The sequence below is a fragment of the Somniosus microcephalus genome, chromosome 1, assembly GCF_052327205.1.
Source record: "Somniosus microcephalus isolate GS21.2 chromosome 1, FLI_Smic_1.0, whole genome shotgun sequence".
In the NCBI taxonomy this organism is placed as follows: domain Eukaryota; kingdom Metazoa; phylum Chordata; class Chondrichthyes; order Squaliformes; family Somniosidae; genus Somniosus; species Somniosus microcephalus.
The window spans coordinates 317212426-317231626 of NC_140987.1; the positions used below are offsets into that span (position 1 = coordinate 317212426).

Sequence of the window (19201 nt, forward strand, 5' to 3'; positions counted from 1 at the left end):
AGTAATATTAACACCAATACTAGTTAGGAACATGAGAACAGGAGGAGGCCAGTCAGCCCCTTTAGCCTGTTCTGCCATTCAATGAGATCATGGCTGATCTGTTAACTCCATTTCCCCATTTTGCTTCTATTACCTTTAATACCCTTGCCTAACAAAAATCTATCGATCTCAGTTTTGAAATTTTCAATTGACCCCCAGCCTCAACATGTTTTTGAGGAAAGAGTTCCAGATTTCCACTAACCTTTGTGTGAAGAAGTGCTTCCTGACATCGCCCCTGAACGGCCTAGCTCTAATTTTAACGTTGTGCCCCCTTGTTCTGGACTCTCCCACCAGAGGAAATAGTTTCTCTCTCTCTGCCCTATCAACTCCTTTAATCACCTTAATTAAATCACCTCTTAATCTTCCATACTCAAGGGAATATAAGTCTGTGTAACCTGTCCTCATAAAGTTCAATGATAGTATTAGGGCCGAGAAATTCGACTTGGCAGTGATACAATAGGGGTGGTATCGATCGGCCGCCCATTATAGGCAGCACCTGATATTCAATTCCATTGACTGTAGTGTAACTGAATATCGGGCACAGCGTATAACGGGCAGCCAATCCGATACTACCCATACTGCACCACCACCCGAGACCAATCTCTAGGCCACTACCTCACAATAAGCCATTACTGCCATATATTAACGGATAAAGTTCAGTGAGGATAATGGTCTGAAATACCTCCAAAGTCAGGTCTGAGGCGAATGTCGTACCCTCTGAGCAATCTGTCCACTGTCCTTTTGACCAGCGATATGTTACTGATTCCATTGACACTGAACACAAGAGAGCAGAAGCAGACATTAGTCTGTGTCTCTCAACACAGCCGGTATTTCCAGTGTTAACTACATCTAATGGGTCAGATTAATTAATAGACATAAAGAGGGTAAATACTCACCTAGCAAAAAAACAGCAGCACAAACATTGAGCAATGGCCAGGTTCACCTGGCTCGGTCTGTGAGTGGTGTAAACAGTATGTGGTGGCTCAGAGCCTCCACTTGTGCCGACACACCGGCCTGTGTCTCTCTGGCAGTATGTCATGTAAGGGTAGCCCCACCAGTGAACGGTAAACACTGAATATTTAAAATGCCAACTGATTTCTATATCTACAATGGCCAGCTTATGGGGGTAATTTACAGCTTATACATCGACGGGCCGAATGGCCTTCTTCCGTGCTGTGACCACTCAATGATTCTGTGATCGAAGGGAGATGCGTTTTGCTGAAATGGTTTAGATGAAAGATTGTATCTGAGAGAGAATGAAACGTGTCACAAGCTAAAACTCACACGCCGTATATCAGAGAAACAGTAAACATATTGGGGGAGAAATTCAGTATCGCCACGTTTGGTCACTGAAACGTTGGAGAAGCAACCTTTAATATTAAACACCAGCAGAAAAATGCGTACCTTTGAGCCCAGTACAAGACAGACAGACCTGTGAGGAACGAGCAGAAGCTCCTCCTGAAATCGCCACATTCTGGTAGCGGCTAGTTTATTTACACCGTGACCTCCCGCTAACAGCGAGGGGGCAAAAGACACACACAGACCCCTGAATCCGGAAAGAAGCCCTGATTTCAGGCCAGCAGAGGCACTATCTCGGCCCAGCCATCACCTCTCCAACCACAATCGGTCCACAGATGATTGAGTGGGGACTCTGGCCGAGTTCAGAGCCGCAGCCGCTGCGTTGGGAATTAACTGCTGCAGTGTTTTCCGGAGTGAGAGGAGCAGCTCCTGCATTCTTCCAGATGAACTCCTGTCTGGGATTCCTTCTCCTCCCTCCCCTTTACCCCCAGCACCCTCCGAACTGGGCTCTGGGGGAAGCTGGTGCTGGTGAAGGTTTCTAGCTGGAGGTCATGCTGCTGGGGGAAATCCCTCTTTCCCCCTCACAAAAAGGACATTTGTCAAATGATTTTCCTGACGTCAGAACTGCCTCTTAACCCTATAGAAACATAGAAACATAGAAGATAGGAGCAGGAGTAGGCCATTCGGCCCCTCGAGCCTGCTGCCATTCAATGTGATCATGGCTGATCATCCAAATTCAGTACCCGGTCCCTGCTTTCTCCCCATCCCTTTAGCCTTAAGAAATATATCCAACTCCTTCTTGAATATATTGAATGAATTGGCCTCAACTGCCTTCTGTGGTAGAGAATTCCACAGGTTCACCACTCTCTGGGTGAAGAAATTCCTCCTCATTTCTGTCCTAAATGGCATACCCTTTATCCTTAGACTGTGACCCCTGGTTCTGGACTCCCCGACCATCGGGAACATCCTTCCTGCATCTAGTCTATCCAGTCCTGTTAGAATTTTATAAGTTTCAATGAGATCCCCTCTCATTCTTCTAATCTCCAGCGAGTACAAGCCCAATCGACCCAATCCCTCCTCATACGTCATTCCTGCCATCAGAGGTATCAGCCTGGTGAATCTTCACTGAACATGGCAAGGACATCCTTCCTCAGATAAGGCGACCAAAACTGCACACAATATTCAAGATGTGATCTCACCAAGGCCCTGTACAACTGCAGCAAGACATCCTTGTTCCTGTACTCAAAGCCTCTCGCTACGTAGGCCAACATACTATTTGCCTTCTTAACCGCCTGCTGCACTTGCATGCTTACCTTCAGCGACTGGTGCACAAGGACACCCAGGTCTCGTTGCACTTCCCCTTCACCCAATCTATTGCCATTCAGATAATAATCTGCCTTCCTGTTTTTGCCACCAAAGTGGATAACCTCACATTTATCCACGTTATATTGCATCTGCCATTCTTCTGCCCAATCACCCAACCTGTCCAAATCATTCTGGAGTTTCTCGGCATCCTCCTAACAGCACACACGCCCACCTAGCTTTGTGTCATCTGCAAATTTGGAGATATTACATCTAGTTCCCTCGTCTAGATCATTAATATATATTGTGAATAGCTGGGGTCCAAGGACCGATCTCTGCGGTACCCCACTAGTCACTGCCTGCCACTCGGAAAAAGACCCGTTTATTCCAACTCTTTGCTTTCTGTCTGCCAACCAGTTTTCTATCCAAGTCAATACCTTGCCCCCAATCCCATGTGCCTTAACTTTACTCGCTAACCTCTTATGCGGGACCTTATCGAAAGCCTTTTGAAAGTCCAAATATACCACATCCACTGGTTCTCCCTTATCTATTTTACCTTATCTATCTTTCCTTAAATCCCATGCACGATCCTGAGGGCTGTAATCTCAGCAGGAGAAATGAATGAGAGGAAGAGGTGGATTAATGTTGAGGGCAGTTCTGAAGATAGACACCAAACATAAGGATAATGGGAGACACTGCTGCCCACATGGACCCCAGCCCCCTTCTACCAACTCATAAATGGAACAACGTTTGATCCCTGGTTCAATAAACCAGCCCACCCTGTGTGAAGGGCATGGTGTGTGTTTTACAGTGTGTGCCAGTATCTCCAGATTTACATCACCAAACACGAATGGGTGGACCAAATAAAAAAGCCCACTCCTGCACACAGTAGATCCTGTTAAAGGGCAAAATATATTTCAAGGGATTTGTTTAAACAAATGTAAAATGTATCACTGTGAGTCTACACCACAGTAATGTTACCCCATACCTTGTAAAACTTCATGTATACAGGGCAACCAGAATGTGTGTGTAGAGTTTGAAAGACTCATCAAAGAGGCACATTGATTTAAAGGGAATGTATTACAGGGAGTGAAATGTGTCCTCCTTCCCACTGGAATATACCAACATCCACTGAGAGCTTGCACTGCCGCTGTGGTAATAATTTCACCAGTCCCTCAGTGATTTGGAAGAAGATCCTTCTATCTCTTCAGTGAGACTAAGAAATGGCTTTGTGTCTGGGAAATCACATTGGGAGGGAACGAGATTCTCTGGAGTCAATGACTAAGAGCTGTAATGATCAGTAACATGTCATTCTAGAATGGTACACTAGGTGGAGCTGTATGTTAGTAGTGGGCAACCCACAAGGCAGTAGTCAAGATGCATGCCTGTACACTAGTCCACATGGCTGAATAAATGACTAGCCCAAGCTAGCTGTTCATAATGAAAACATCTATTTATTTATGAACATAACATGGTACCAGGATTGGTAATACCTGCTGAATATTGTGAAATGCGACATGGAGAATTTGAAGCCACCAGAGGGTTTGAAACTCACGGGGAATGTCGACTGCAATTGGCGGACTTTCAAACAACAATTCGAACTCTACATTGCCGCTATCAGGTTCGGTACGATGCCAGACGCAAGGAAAATAGCGTTACTGCACACGGTTGCAGGCCCGCAGGTGATAGAGGTATTTAATACGTTTGTATTTGATCAAGAGGAGGACAGAGAAAAAATGGACGATGTGCTAAAGAAGTTTGATACACATTAATCTCCCAAAAAGAATGAGACCTATGAGAGGTACGTGTTCCATTCACAGACACAGCAGCAAAATGAGACTTTTGACAGCTTTGTGACCGATCTGAAACTGAAAGCACAGACATTTCTCTGAACTGAAATCATCCATGATTCGTGACCAGATTGTGTTTGGTATTCATGATAAAAAGGTCAGGGAACGTTTGTTGAGAGAAACCGAACTAACATGGGAGGATGCAATGAAAATATGCCATGCCAGTGAGCTAGCTCAACAGCACGCAAAGACTTTCAGTGAAATTAATAATAATGTGACTGTAGTGAATGACAGTGCTGCTGTCGGTGCTGTGTCCTACAAGGGGAAGAAAGGTGGGCAGAACAGAAATGCAAAGCAATCGTAGGATGGAATTTTTAATTGTAAATGCTGTGGTTACCAGCACCAGTCAAGACAATGCCCTGCGTTTGGTAAAATGCGCACAAAATGTAATGGAAAGAATCACCTTGCCAAACAATGCTTTTCAAAAGTAAAAACAAAGAAAGGGCAACAAGTCAATGTGATTGAGGACACTGATTTAAGTGAGACATTTTTTGTAGGAATGGTGTCATGTGATAATATAGAAAAGAATACAGAAAATGTGCAGCCCTCAGGAATGGACAATGCTGAACATAAAGTTAATGCAGTAAAAGAGGACAAATCGATGATGCCACTGCAGGTAAATGGAGCATTAGTTACATTGAAACTAGACACTGGGGCAAAAGCAAACTTAATCAGTATGACATTAAAAATATGAAAGAAAAGCCCAAGATACAGAAAAAGTCAGCACTACTGAGGAACTATAATGGATAGAAAATAGATAGCTTAGGTGTATGCACACTTAAAGTGACAGTCAAAGACAAAGTGCATCATCTCATGTTTTCTGTTGTGGCTGAAGGACTTGATTCACTACTAGGTGACAAAGCTTGTGAGGACTTAGAACTGGTCAAGAGAGTCTACCATATAAACTGTGCCATAAGCAGACCAGATGACTCGGTGGATTCTGTAGTGAGTAATTTCCAGGATGTGTTCAAAGGATTTGGAGTTCTACCATTCACTTACAAGATCCAGCTAAAGGAGGATGCTCAGCCAGTTGTACATGCTCCACGGAGAGTTCCAGCACTCCTGAGTGACCGGCTCAAGAAAGAACTGGACAGAATGACTACACTAGGAGTCATCAGGAAAGTCAAAGAGCCAACAGACTGGGTCAACTCCATGGTTTGTGTAAAGAAAAAGAATAATGATCTAAGAGTATGCATGGATCCAAAGGACTTAAATGCAAATATAAAACGTGAACACTACCATATTCCCAAGCGAGAAGAAATCACCAGTGAAATGTCAGCTGCCTGATACTTCACAAAGCTCGATACCTCACAAGGATTTTGGCAACTAAAACTGGATGAAGAGAGCACCAAATACTGTACCTTCAACACACCATTTGGCAGGTATTGTTTCCTCAGAATGCCTTTCGGGATAATATCTGCATCTGAAATCTTTCATAGAACGATGGAGCACATAATTGAAGGTCTGAAAGGAGTTCGGGTCTATGTTGATGACATCATCATCTGGGGCTCCACACTGAAAGAACACAATGAGAGACTGACTAAAGTGCTCCAGAGCATATGCTGGAATGGACTGAAGCTCAACAAAGCCAAGTGTCAGTTTGGCATCCAGGAAGTCACTTTCCTAGGAGATAATCTATCTGGTAAAGGAATAGAGCCAGATATGGAAAAAGTAAACGCCATACTCAACATGTCCCGACCCACTGACAAAAAAGGAGTGCTACGCATCATGGGGATGATAAACTTCATTGGAAAGTTCATTCCTAACTTGTCAGCCAAGACAGCCTGTCTGCGAGACCTGCTACATAAAACAAATGAGTTTGCATGGACAGATAGACATGAACAAGAGTGGATGAACCTCAAAACAATGCTGACAACCACACTTGTACTCACCTTCTTTGATCCAACAAAGAGAATCAAAGTGTCAATGGATGCATCTAAAGATGGCCTAGGCGTGGTCTTGCTACAAGCAGAGGGTGAAGATTGGAAGCCTGTTGCCTATGCCTCCAGGTCTATGACTGATACTGAGTGTCGATACGCCCAGATTGAAAAGGAATGTCTAGGCTTGGTAGTTGGACGAGAAAAGTTCCATGGCTACATATATGGACTTCCCACCTTCACAGTTGAGACAGACCACTGCCCACTGGTTGCCATCATAAAAAAAACCTGAATGAGATGTCTCCAAGGATTCAACGACTCATGATGAAGCTGCAAAGATATGACTTTGAACTGATCTACACACCAGGCAAACACATCGGCCCAGTAATTCGGGTCCAAATGCGTGAGTACGGTCTGGGTACTCACGCATCTGGCTGGATGAAATGCTGGCGTTCAGGAAACACCATGCATGCGGAGAATGCCGGCATTTCCAGTCCCCTGAACGAAGGGGTTCAGAGGCACAGTGCATGCAACTGCACAGGCAGCGTGTGCGCAGTGAACTTTGTCGATTTCATTCATGGATTCAGTGAGGGTAAGCCCTTAAAAGTTACACTTGAAAAAAGCATGTGTAAAGTTGTTTCAAGGCTGCGGAGGAAGATATATTTTATCGTGGAGCTTTTGAAAGGCAATATTTTTGTTTGGGAAAGTGAGGAAGGTTATTTTAAGAAATGCTGAGGTTAGTTTTAAAGTTTACATTTTTTTTTTAAACAGGTTTTCAGTACGGTAGCTAGAAGGAGCAATTGTGGCTGTGTGAATTGAATGTGAGAATGAGTGTTCTAAAATGAGTAATGTAACATTTCCAGCACTTTTAAGAAAGAAACTTTTCATCAGTAATAAGTAATTATGTATGTATGTCCGCATATATTCCTTTACGTATATGTATGTATGTTTTATATTCCTTTACTTATGTGTATGAATGTATGTTTTTAATTATGATTTTCCAATAAGTTACTTTCTCTGAAAGTCATAATTAAATACATACATTCATACACATAAGTAAAGGAATATATACATACACGCAAAGGAATATATACAGACATACATACATAATTACTTAAAAGAATATATTACTGATGAAAAGTTTCTTTCTTAAAAATGTTGGAGTCATTTTCACATTTAATAAACACAGCAAATTCAGTTCACATAGCCACAATTGATCCTTCTACCTACAGTACTGAAAACCCGTTTTAAAAAACAAAAATAAACTTTAAAACTTACCTCAGCATTTCTTAAAATAACTTTCCTCCCTTTCCCAAACAAACCTTTCAGAAGCTCCACGATAAGAAATACCTTCCTCCGCAGCCTCTGGAGCAACTGTACTCATGCTTTTTTCATGTGTAAGTTGTAAGGACTTGACCTCACTGAAAGCATGAATGAAAGCGGCGAATTTTACTGCGCACGCGCTGCCTGTACAGTCGCACGCGTTCTGCCTCTGAACCCCTTCGTTCAGAGGACAGGAAATGCCGGTTATCCCCGCATGCGCTGTGCATGCTGAAAAACGGCATTTCCTCTGGACAGACGCGTAAGTACCCCGACCGTACTCGCGCGTTTGGAAGGGAATTACTGGGCCAACATTTTACATGTCAATAAAATGAAAAATTTAACAATTGCACGATTTGCCCCCTCGCATCTGCGACTGAGGGTCCAAGGAGGTGCATTGCGCAACAGGTCATCGTCGTACGTATCCTCACACTGTTCCCTTTTGGGAACTGTATGAAGTGGTGGAAGGATTTCTGGCCACGTTAACACTCCTTCCGTGACCATAACCATCTTCATACCAGCCATTAGGGTGGTTAGTCCTATGGCGTGAGGGTTTTACAGGCTCCCACAACCCATCTGAGGGGGGGGCCACCCACACCCGCGGACGCAAGTATCCCGCTGGATGTCCACCCAGAATTTATTGTTGGAGCTCCGACTCCACTTGCCGGGACTGTCTGGAGCGGGGTTCGAAACCCTACTCCTTCTGGCCCAGCGGCGGGGAAGCTTACCGCTACGCAAAAGGCCCACTCCGTGCAAAAGGTGACACCCATACGTTTCCTGCACCTTTTCCCTCCCCCGTGACTGGAGCCCTATGCTGCCACTTGAAAGACCAAGCTATCATCTGTCCTTTTTGTGGCGCCTTTGACTTCTCATTACCAATGATGAGCAGGCGCTGCATCTCCACCTCGTTGAGGAGATTGCTGAGGTCATCATCAGTTCAATTGTGAGTTCTTTTAATGCCGTGAATTGTGCTCATTCCAGCCATTTCACGTTGCTAATCAGATTGGGCCTTTGGCGTAGCGGTAGGATCCCCGCCGCTGGGCCAGACGGGGTAGAGTTTCGAACCCCGCTCCAGACAGTCCCGGCAAGTGGAGTTGGAGCTCCGGCTCTAAATTCTGGGTTCAAATCCAGTGGGATATTTGCGTCCGTGATTGTGGGTGGCCCCCCCTCCTTGTATAGCTTGTGGGAGCCCGTAAAACCCTCCCGCCTTAGGACTAACCACCTTAATGGCTGGTTCAAAGATGGTTACGGTCACGGAATGAGTGTTAATCACGGCCATAAATCCTTCCACCACTTCATACAGTTCGCCAAAGGAAACAGTGTGAAGACACGTTTGACGACGACATTGGTAAATAAATAAATGGAATAAAAAAAAATATTTTAGGGCTTTTAAAAGTCTTTAAATTGCTTTAAATCTGTTTAAAACTACTTCAGATTCTTCAAAATAATGTAAACGTTTTTAAAAGTTTATAAAAGTTACCAAAAGCTTCATAAAAATACCAAAAACCTATTTAAAATGCTGCTTTGCATGTAAAAATGCTTAGCAGCTTATGAGAAACATTGGGGGCGTGTCCTATTAAACTGAGACCTCAAGGGGCGTGTCTCACTTGCACAGCGCGCTCCAGGCTTCGCGCTGGCTGCACTCCTGGGCGGCGTGACGTCAGACGCTGCCCGGGATTCTTCTTTTTCAAACTCGAATTGCAGGCGTCCCTGGAGGTGAAATGTCAGCGCGTCGGGTAAGTGCATATACGGGGCTTGCACGCGCGGCAAGCCCCGGACCCGAATTACTGGGCCAATGTGTTAGCAGATGCACTATCCCGAGCACCCACATTGAGTCATGTGAGCTCTACTGAGGAAGACGTGGATGTTCATGTGAGTATGATCACTGCTGCGCTGCCCGTGTCAGACACAAAATCAAAGCAAATAGCAGAAGAAACAGTAAAAGATACAGTATTACGAACAGTAATAGAGAACATTCATCATGGTTGGCCAAAAGGTTCCTGTCCAAAGTACTATCACATCAGATCAGAGTTAAGTGTCGCAAGTGGACTATTACTAAAACAGAACAGAATAGTCATTCCACAGGCTCTACGTCAAGACATGCTCAAAAGGATTCATGAGGGACACCTCGGAATTGCAAAATGCAAAAGGAGAGCAAGAGACACTGTTTATTGGCCTGGCATAAATAAGGACATTGAGAACATGATAGGCATATGTGAGACATGTCAGAAACACCAAAACAAACAAGCAAAGGAACCAATGATAGTAGCTGACTTACCAACAGCACCATGGCAAAAGGTTGGTATGGACCTCTTTCATTTAAATGGTAAAGTCTATCTAATAGTGATTGACTACTATTCTAACCATCCTGAGATGGCGCTGCTCTCAAGCACATCAGAAAGCAGTGTCATAATGCATGTTAAATCCATCTTCGCCAGACATGGAATTCCCAGGATTGCCGTTAGCGACAATGGTCCGTACTTCAACTGTAAGGAGTGGCAGAACAGTTTGAGTCCATTATGACTTTCAACACATCACATCCAGTCCTCTGTATGCTCAGTCAAATGGTAAGGCAGAGAAAGGTGTTCAAGTTCTCAAACAGCTACTGAAGAATGCAACAGAAAGCAAGTCTGATCCTTATCTCGCCCTGCTGAGCTACCGAGCCTCCCCTTTAGACTGTGGTTCTTCACCTGCTGAACTCCTAATGGGTCGCAAGTTGTGCACCATGCTACCCTGCTGTGCAAAAGAAAAGCAGAGTAAGGAACTGAGACAGAGACTTCAACTGTTAAAGCTGAAACAGAAATCAAACTATGACAAGTCATCCAAAACTCTGAAACCACTGACAAGGGATGATGTTGTCAGGATTGAGGATCCAGATGCATGGAACAGGAAAGCTACAGTTCTTGAGGAAGTAGGACCAAGGTTATACACTGTTAGGACTGGGGAAGGACAGTTTCTCAGGAGGAACCGCCGTTCCCTCCTGAAAACACAAGAAACTATCCAAGAGCAAATCGATGACAATGCCGCAACTGAATCTTGTCACTCACCACCAGAATAATCTAGCACTAACACACATACAGGCTCTCATGCAAACACATCAGACTTACCTGTGCTGAGAAGATCCACACGTGAAGTAAAAAAGCCTGATAGACTTAACCTTTGAGTACAAAGAAAACTAAAATAAAAGAATGAAAAGCTTAGAGTTCATAAAGTAAAGCTTTGAAAATGTGTTGACTGTTGTGAAGATGTTTATGTCGTTATGATTGATTGATATTGATTGATATTGATTTTGTTTAACCTCTAAGGAAGGGGGATGTAATGATCAGTAACATGTCATTCTAGAATGGTACACTAGGTGGAGCTGTATGTTAGTAGTGGGCAACCCACAAGGCAGTAGTCAAGATGGATGCCTGTACACTAGTCCACATGGCTGAATAAATGACTAGCTCAAGCTAGCTTTTCATTATGAAAACGTCTATTTATTTATGAACATAACAAGAGCCAATCTCTCTCTGTACTACATGAAAAACTAAACATGTTCCTGTGCTCAGTGGTCAGAGACTAGCCAGGTGTAGAATACTTAACAACCTATTGATCTTTGGAGAATATGTCTGTTCAGTGATGTAACCAGACCCTTGAGGTTTGTTCCAATTGCAGAGAGTCTCTGCTGTGAGTCTGGAGAAGAGCCCGTATTATTGGATTAGTTGAAAAATGGTTTAGTTGAAGGTGTCAACTCTCTCCAGTGAATCTCAGGTGATTTTCCTCATCAGTATTTATTCAGTGAGCTATAGTATGGGGCTCAATTTACCATCAACCAATTAAAGGAATGAACTCAATCTCTTCTATGAGATTGGCAAAGGTGCCCATACTTGTTCAGTATATTAACAAAATGATTCTCAATGGTCCCCTTCCTCTAAATGAATTGGACAGTCATTGTAACCATATGTCTACTGAACTCCTTCAATGTGTCTGGAGACATGCACACTGAGGTTTTATCACCAGAGAGGTGGGGCCTGCTTCTTTAGTCAGCTGTGGTAAAGCTGCCTTCCATCTGCCAATGCTTCAGAGAAAGACCTCACCTACTGTTAATGATTCTGGTGAGACACTTCCTGTCTTTGCTCAGTTAGTTGAATGAGGAGTTTGATTTCAACAGTTACAACAAAGGTCTTCTCTGTCCTTTTAGTGAGGCCCAAAACTGCTCTCTGTATCCATGTAGTAAGGTAGATTTCCACTACCCTTTGTGCGAATAAGTGCTTCCTGAAATTACCCCTGAGCAGCCAATTGAGACAAAGACCAAATTATCCTTTTAATTTATTTTTTGTACCAGTCCACCAGCTTTCAGTGATTTCTGTACTTGGACCCCTAAATCACTCTGCTCATCCATATTTCCTAGCTTCTCACCTCTTAGAAAATACGCTGATTTATTTTGCTTAGGTCCAAAGTGCAGAATTCACACTTCCCCACATTGAACTCCTTCTGCCACAGTTTTTCCCAATCACTATCTGTTGATGTCCCTTTACAACTTTCTGCTCCTATCTACACTGTTTACTGTGCCACCTAACTTAGTGTCATCAGCACACTTGGATATACAGCTCTCTGTTCCTTCATCAAAGTCATTTTGCCTCGGCTCATCCATTGCTGAAACCCTCATCCATGCCTTTGTTACCTCTAGACTTGACAATTCCAACACACTCCTGGCTGGCCTCCCACATTCTAGCCTACGGAAACTTGAGGTGATCCAAAACTCGTCTGCCCATGTCCTAACTTGCACCAAGTCCCGTTTGCCCATTACCTCTGTGCTCACAGACCTACATTGGCTCCCGGTTAAGCAGCGCCTTGATTTCAAAATTCTCATCCTTGCTTTCAAATCCCTCCATGGCCTCTCCCCTCCCTATCTCTGTAATCTCCTTCAGCCGTACAACCCCCCGAGATATCTGCGCTCCTCCAGTTCTGCCCTCTGGAGCATCCCTGATTATAATTGCTCAACCATTGGTGGCCGTGCCTTCTGTTGCCTAGGCCCTAAGCTCTGTAATTCCCTGCCTAAACCTCTCCACCTCACTATCTCTCTTTTCTCCTTCAATACACCCCTTAAAACCTACCTCTTTGACCAAGCTTTTGGTCACCTGCCCTAATTTCTCCTTATGTGGCTCAGTGTCAAATATTTTGTCTTTTAATACTCCTGTGAAGCACCTTGAGATGTTTTACTATGTTAAAGGTGCTATATAAATACAAGTTGTTGTTGTTGTTATACATACAGTGAAAAGCTGAGGCCCCAGTACAGATCCATGGAGGACACCAATAGTCACATCCTGCCAATTTGAGTGCATGTCCACTAACCCTACTCTGTCTCATACCTCCTAACCAATTCTTTACTAATGTCAATAGGTTGCCTCCAATTCCATGTGATCTATTTTTTGTTAAAAGTCACTTATGTGGAACCTTATTGAATGTCTTCTGGAAGTCCATATAAATAACATCCATAGACACGCCCTTATCTACCACATTAGTTACCTCCTCAGAAAATTCAACTAGGTTCATTAGACATGACTTCCCCTTTACAAAGCCATGCTGACTCTCTCTGAACAGTTCATTTTTTCCCAAGTGCTCAGATACTCTGTCACTAATAACAGATTCTAGTAACTTCCCACAACAGATGTTGGACTAATAGGCCTATAATTCTTAGTTTAGCTCTTCTGCCTGTCTCAAATAATGGAATGACATTGGAATTTTTTTCAATCCAAGGGGACAATTTCTGAATCAGGAGAGTTTTAGAAGATCATGACTAAAGCATCTAAAATTTCCTCATCTACTTCTTTTAATACCCTGGAGTGGAAACCATCAGGCCCTGGAGATTTACCTATTTTTAGTCTCATTATTTTCTCCATTCCATATTTTTACTTATATTAAATCTAGCAAGTTCCTCCCCTTGATTTAGTTTTACTTTTTCTTGTATTTCTGGCACTTTAGCCTCATCCTCTTCTTGAGTGTATTTGAGACAGTTTTCTGGAATTTAGCAAGTCTGTCATTTCCTGGTTTTCAGTTATAATATCACCTGCGTCTCTCTTTAAGGGGGCCACATTACTCTTAGCCACCCTCTTTCTCTTAATATATTTGTAAAAACCTTTAGTCTTGTCCTTGATATCCTTTGCAAGCCTTTTCTCGTATTCCCTCTTTGCAGCTCTTACTACTTTTTTTGTATCCCTTTGCTGTTCTTTGTATCTCTCCCAGTCCGTGGGATCTCTGCTCTTCTTTGTATTTATACTATATCTCACTTCTGTTGTTGACCAATGTTGTTTAATTACACAAGTAGAGCTCCTGCCCTAAGGGGTATGTATGGATTTTGTATTCTACCAAATCCTTTTTTGAACGCCTCCAACTGTTCATCCGTAGTTTTATCCATTAACACTTCTGCCCAGTCTACTGTGGTCAATTCCTGTCTCAACCCTCCAAAGTCCACCTTACCTAAATTTAAGCCCCTAGTTTGTGACTCACCCTTTTCCCTCTCAAAGCTAATATCGAATTCTATCATGTTATGGTCAGTATTAGCTCAGTGTTCCCTCACAGTTAGACTGTTGACTAATTCAGGCTCATTACTAATCACTATATCTAAGATGGCCTGTTCTCTTGTTGGTTCAAGAACATATTGTTCCAGAAAACGGTCCCGAAAACACTCCAGAAATTCACTGCCTTTGGGACTCGAACTGTTCTGCGTCTCCCAGTCTGTGAAAATTAATGTCTCTCATTATAACCACTCTGTTTTTGCAACAAGCTTCTCTGATCTCTGCGTTTATGCATCCTGCTACTTTATCACTGCTATCAGAAGGTCTGTGGACAATGCTACCAAAGTCTTGCATCTTTTTCAACTTCTCAATTCTATCCAGAGTTTCTACAGCCTGCTCCCCGGTACTGATATTACTCTTTCTAATGCTGTAATAGTATCCTTTATCAATAATGCTATTCCTCCTCCTGTTCCAATTTCCCTGTCCTTTCTAAAGCCCTTTTAACCTGGAATATGTATCTCCCAATTATGTGCTGTTTTAGCCAGATCTCAGTGATTGCCATGACATCGTACCCTTTAGCTGAATTTGCACTTCTAAGTTGTTTGTTTTATTCCTTACTAGCTGGAGTGCCCGGCGGTGCCGAGGCTTTTTCGAGGGCATGTTGTTGTTGGAAGAGAGAGAGAGAGCGCGACTGGGGGGAACAGAGAGAGCGACTGGGGGGAAGAGAGAGAGCAACTGGGGGGAAGGGGGGAAGGGAAGAGGGGGAAGGGAAGGGGGAAGAGGGAAGGGGGAAGAGGGAGGTGGGGAGGGGAGAGGGAGGGGGGAGAGGGGAGAGGGGGGAGGGGAGGGGGGAGGGGAGGGGGAGGGAAGGGGGGAGGGGAGGGGGGAGGGGAGGGTGGGGGAGGGAGGGGAGGGGGAGGGAGCGGAGGGGGGTGAGGGGAGGGGGAGGGGAGGGGGGAGGGGAGGGTGGAGGGGGAGGGGGGGAGGGGAGGGGTTGAGGGGAGGGGAAGGGGGGTGGAGGTGGAGGGGAGGGGGGTGAGGGGAGCGGGGAGGGGGGAGGGAGGGGGGGAAAGATGGGGGAAGGAAGGGGGGGTGGGGGAGGGCGGAAGGGGGGAGGGGGGAAGTAAGGGGGGAGAAGGGGGGAGGGAGGAAGGAGGAGGAAGGGGAGTGGGAGGAAGGGGAGGGGGAGGAGGGGGGAGGAGGGGGAGGGGGAGGAGGGGGGGAGGAGGGGGAGGGGGAGGAGGGGGAGGAAGGGGAGGGGAGGAGGGGGGAGGAAGGGGAGGGGGAGGAGGGGGGAGGAAGGGGAGGGGGAGGAAGGGGAGGAAGGGGGGAGGAGGGGGAGGAGGGGGGAGGAGGGGAGGGGGAGGAGGGGAGGGGAGGGGGAGAGGAGGGGGGAAGGGGGGAAGGGGGGGAGGGGGGAGGGGGAAGGGGGGAGGTGGGAGTGGAAGGGGGAGGAGGGGGAAGGGGGGAAGAGGAATGGGGGAGAAGGGGAGTGGAGGGGGGAGGGGGTGGAGGGTGGAGGGGGAGGGGGAGGAGGGGGAGGCTGGAGGAAGGGGAGGGGGAGAGGAAGGGGGGGAGGAGGGGGGAGGGGGGAGAAGGAGGGGGGTGGGGGGGAGGGGGAGGAAGGGGTGGGTGGGAGTAGGGGGAGGGGGGAGGAAGGGGAGGAGGAGGGTGAGGGGGAGGAGGGGGAGGAGGGGAGGAGAGGGGGAGAGGAGGGGGTGAGTGGGAGTCACCGAGCCCCGCCCCCCGATGTCCCGTCATCCGATGTCACGATGTCCCGCCCCCCGATGTCCCGATGTCCCGCCCCCCGATCTCCCGATGTCCCGCCCCCAGATCTCCCGATGTCCCGCCCCCGGATCTCCCGATGTCCCGCCCCCGGACCTCCCGATGTCCCACCCCCCGATGTCCCGCCCCGCGATCTCCCGATGCCCCCGCCCTGTGATCTCTCGATGTCCCGCCCCCCAATCTCCCGATGTCGTGAGCCACGACCCCCGACGTCCCGAGCCACGCCCCCCGCCCTACCGAGCACTGGCCTCCCGCTCTCCGGAACCCCGCCCTCCCGCTCTCCGGAGCCCCGCCCTCCCGCTCTCCCGATCTCCACCTTCCCGAGCCCCGCTCTTTGCCCGAGCCGGCTTCAAGACCAGAGAGATGCCGCCGCGCAACCTACTGCGTGAGGCCCGGCCGGACTCAAGTCACGCTCCGGGCAGAAGATGATGCGGACGCTGACACCCGCCCCGCCCGCCTGCCTTTACTAAGATGGCAGCGGTGGCGACGCTCGGCTCAGGCCCGTCCCCTCCAGCCTTCAGAAAGATGGCGGCGATCGCTGGCCTTTTGTCGAACGCGACGGGAGGCACCTAGCTTTGGCGTGGCTGGTCAACAGACGCCCAGGCTTTGAGGCCTGGAAAAATGGTGAAAGGTAGGAAAATTATAGAGGTTAGACAAAAGATTTACAAATTAATTAACTTTTTTAAAAAACAAGTGACTGGGGGGAAGAGAGAGAGCGACTGGGGGGGAAGAGAGAGAGCGACTGGCGGGGAAGAGAGAGAGTGACTGGGGGTGAAGAGAGAGAGCGACTGGGGGGAAGAGAGAGAGCAGCTGGGGGGGAAGAGAGAGAGCGACTGGGGGGGAAGAGAGAGAGCGACTGGGGGGGAAGAGAGAGAGTGACTGGGGGGTAGAGAGAGAGCGACTGGGGGGGAAGTGTGAGAGCGACTGGGGGGGAAGAGAGAGAGCGACTGGGGGGGAAGAGAGAGAGAGAGTGACTGGGGGGGAAGAGAGAGAGAGCGACTGGGGGGAAGAGAGAGAGAGAGCGACTGGGGGGAAGAGAGAGAGAGAGCGACTGGGGGGGGAAGAGAGAGAGAGTGACTGGGGGGAAGAGAGAGAGAGAGCGACTGGGGGGGAAGACAGAGAGAGTGATTGGGTGGGAAGAGAGAGAGAGAGCGACTTGGGGGGGACGAGAGAGAGAGCGACTGGGGGGGAAGAGAGAGAGAGAGCGACTGGGGGGGTAAGAGAGAGAGAGCGACTGGGGGGGAAGAGAGAGAGAGAGAGCGACTGGGGGGAAGAGAGAGAGAGAGCGACTGGGGGGGAAGAGAGAGAGAGAGCGACTGGGGGGAAGAGAGAGAGAGAGCGACTGGGGGGGAAGAGAGAGAGAGAGCGACTGGGGGGGAAGAGAGAGAGAGTGACTGGGGGGAAGAGAGAGAGAGAGCGACTGGGGGGAAGAGAGAGAGAGTGACTGGGGGGAAGAGAGAGAGAGAGCGACGGGGGGGAGAGAGAGAGAGAGTGACTGGGGGGGAAGAGAGAGAGAGAGTGACTGGGGGGGTAAGAGAGAGAGAGCGACTGGGGGGGAAGAGAGAGAGAGAGCGACTGGGGGAAGAGAGAGAGAGAACGACTGGGGGGAAGAGAGAGAGAGAGCGACTGGGGGGGAAGAGAGAGAGAGAGTGACTGGGGGGGAAGAGAGAGAGCGACGGGGGAGAAGAGAGAGAGCGACTGGGGGGGAAGAGAGAGAGCGACTGGGGGGGAAGAGAGAGAGCGACTGGGGGGAAGAGAGAGAGCGACTGGGGGGAAGAGAGAGAGCGACTGGGGGGGAAGAGAGAGTGCAACTGGGGGGGAAGAGAGAGAGCGACTGGGGGGGGAAGAGAGAGAGCGACTGGGGGGGAAGAGAGAGAGCGACGGGGGAAGAGAGCGAGCGACTAGGGGGGAAGAGAGAGAGCGACTAGGGGGGAAGAGAGAGAGCGACTGGGGGGTGTAGTGATCAATAACATGTCATTCTGTAGTGGATACTAGGTGGAGCTGTGTAGAGCTGTATATAGCTGTATGTATTAAGACTACACTGCCCAGCTGTATGATATTAAGACTACATTACCCATGAGGCACTAGGCTACCCAGAAGGCAACAGTCAAGATGGCAGCCTGCACACAGGAGCACAAGGCTGCATCTCTACGGATACTGTACCAAGTCAGCATGGCTCAATAAAGTAACTAGCAAAAGCTAGCTGTGTTCATAATAAGAATGTCTAGTTATTAATGAACATAACAGGGGGAAGAGAGAGAGCGACTTGGGGGTAAGAGAGAGAGCGACTGGGGGGGAAGAGAGAGAGCGACTCGGGGGGAAGGGAGAGAGCGACTGGGGGGGATGAGAGAGAGCGACTGGGGGGGAAGAGAGAGAGCGACTGGGGGGGAAGAGAGAGAGCGACTGGGGGGGAAGGGAGAGAGCGACTGGGGGGGAAGAGAGAGTGTGTAATGAAATCTGTTTGTCTTGATCCTGTATTCGTTTTGCATTCATGTATATTACCCTCCCCCACTGTGTATATTTTCACTTCCTCTTTCCCGACTAACCTGGGAGGTTCCAGGTCTTGGCTCTTGGCTCCGCCCCTGACTTCTCTTACATAAAGATCCCAGGACCTGTATGACTCATTCCTGTGAACCAGTCGGCGTGTTGAGATGTTAGCTCTGATCTTAGTGATTAAAAGCCAACTTGTTTAAGTCTATAACTTCTAGTTTTGTGGTTATTGAAGGCCCATCAATTTAATCACTAAAGAATACTAGGATGGATCGACTCCTAAAACCAGAGCGTCTGGACTTGGATCCACATTCTGCTGAAGCATCAAATCAATTTGGACACTGGCTCAAATGCTTCGAACTCTTCGCGGGGGCCTCATCCGCTAGCGAGGTAGATAAACTGAGTCTACTGACTACTCGCGTAAGTCATCGGATTTATTCGTTCATCCGGGATGCCACCTCTTACACGGAGGCCATCACTATCCTGAAGGCCCAATACCAGAGGCCGGTAAACAAAGTGTACGCCAGACATCTGCTGGCTACACGCAGGCAGCGACCAGAGGAATCAATGGACGATTTCTTACAGGGCCTAAAGGACCTGGTCCGGGACTGTAACTGCAAGGCCGTGACGGCCAATGCGTACTCTGACGAATTGGTCCACTATTCCTTCATCACGGGCCTCAAATCGAATTATATCCGGCAGAGACTGCTGGAGAAGGAGGTCCTGGACTTAAAAAAGG

At 47.5% G+C, this 19201-nt stretch overlaps 1 protein-coding gene across 1 annotated transcript in view; it reads right to left on the bottom strand.

Moving 5' to 3' along the window:
* The window catches only part of LOC147124871 (gamma-aminobutyric acid receptor subunit beta-4-like), a 559637-nt gene extending 557864 nt beyond the window's left edge, over positions 1-1773 (bottom strand). Inside the window, exons 1-2 of the mRNA XM_085986885.1 lie at positions 1649-1773; positions 722-813 (exon numbers count right to left, since the gene is read on the bottom strand). Coding sequence (XP_085843011.1) covers positions 722-813; positions 1649-1773 — 217 coding nt within the window. The remainder of the gene's footprint in view (positions 1-721; positions 814-1648) is intronic.
* Between the last annotated feature and the right edge of the window lie 17428 nt (positions 1774-19201).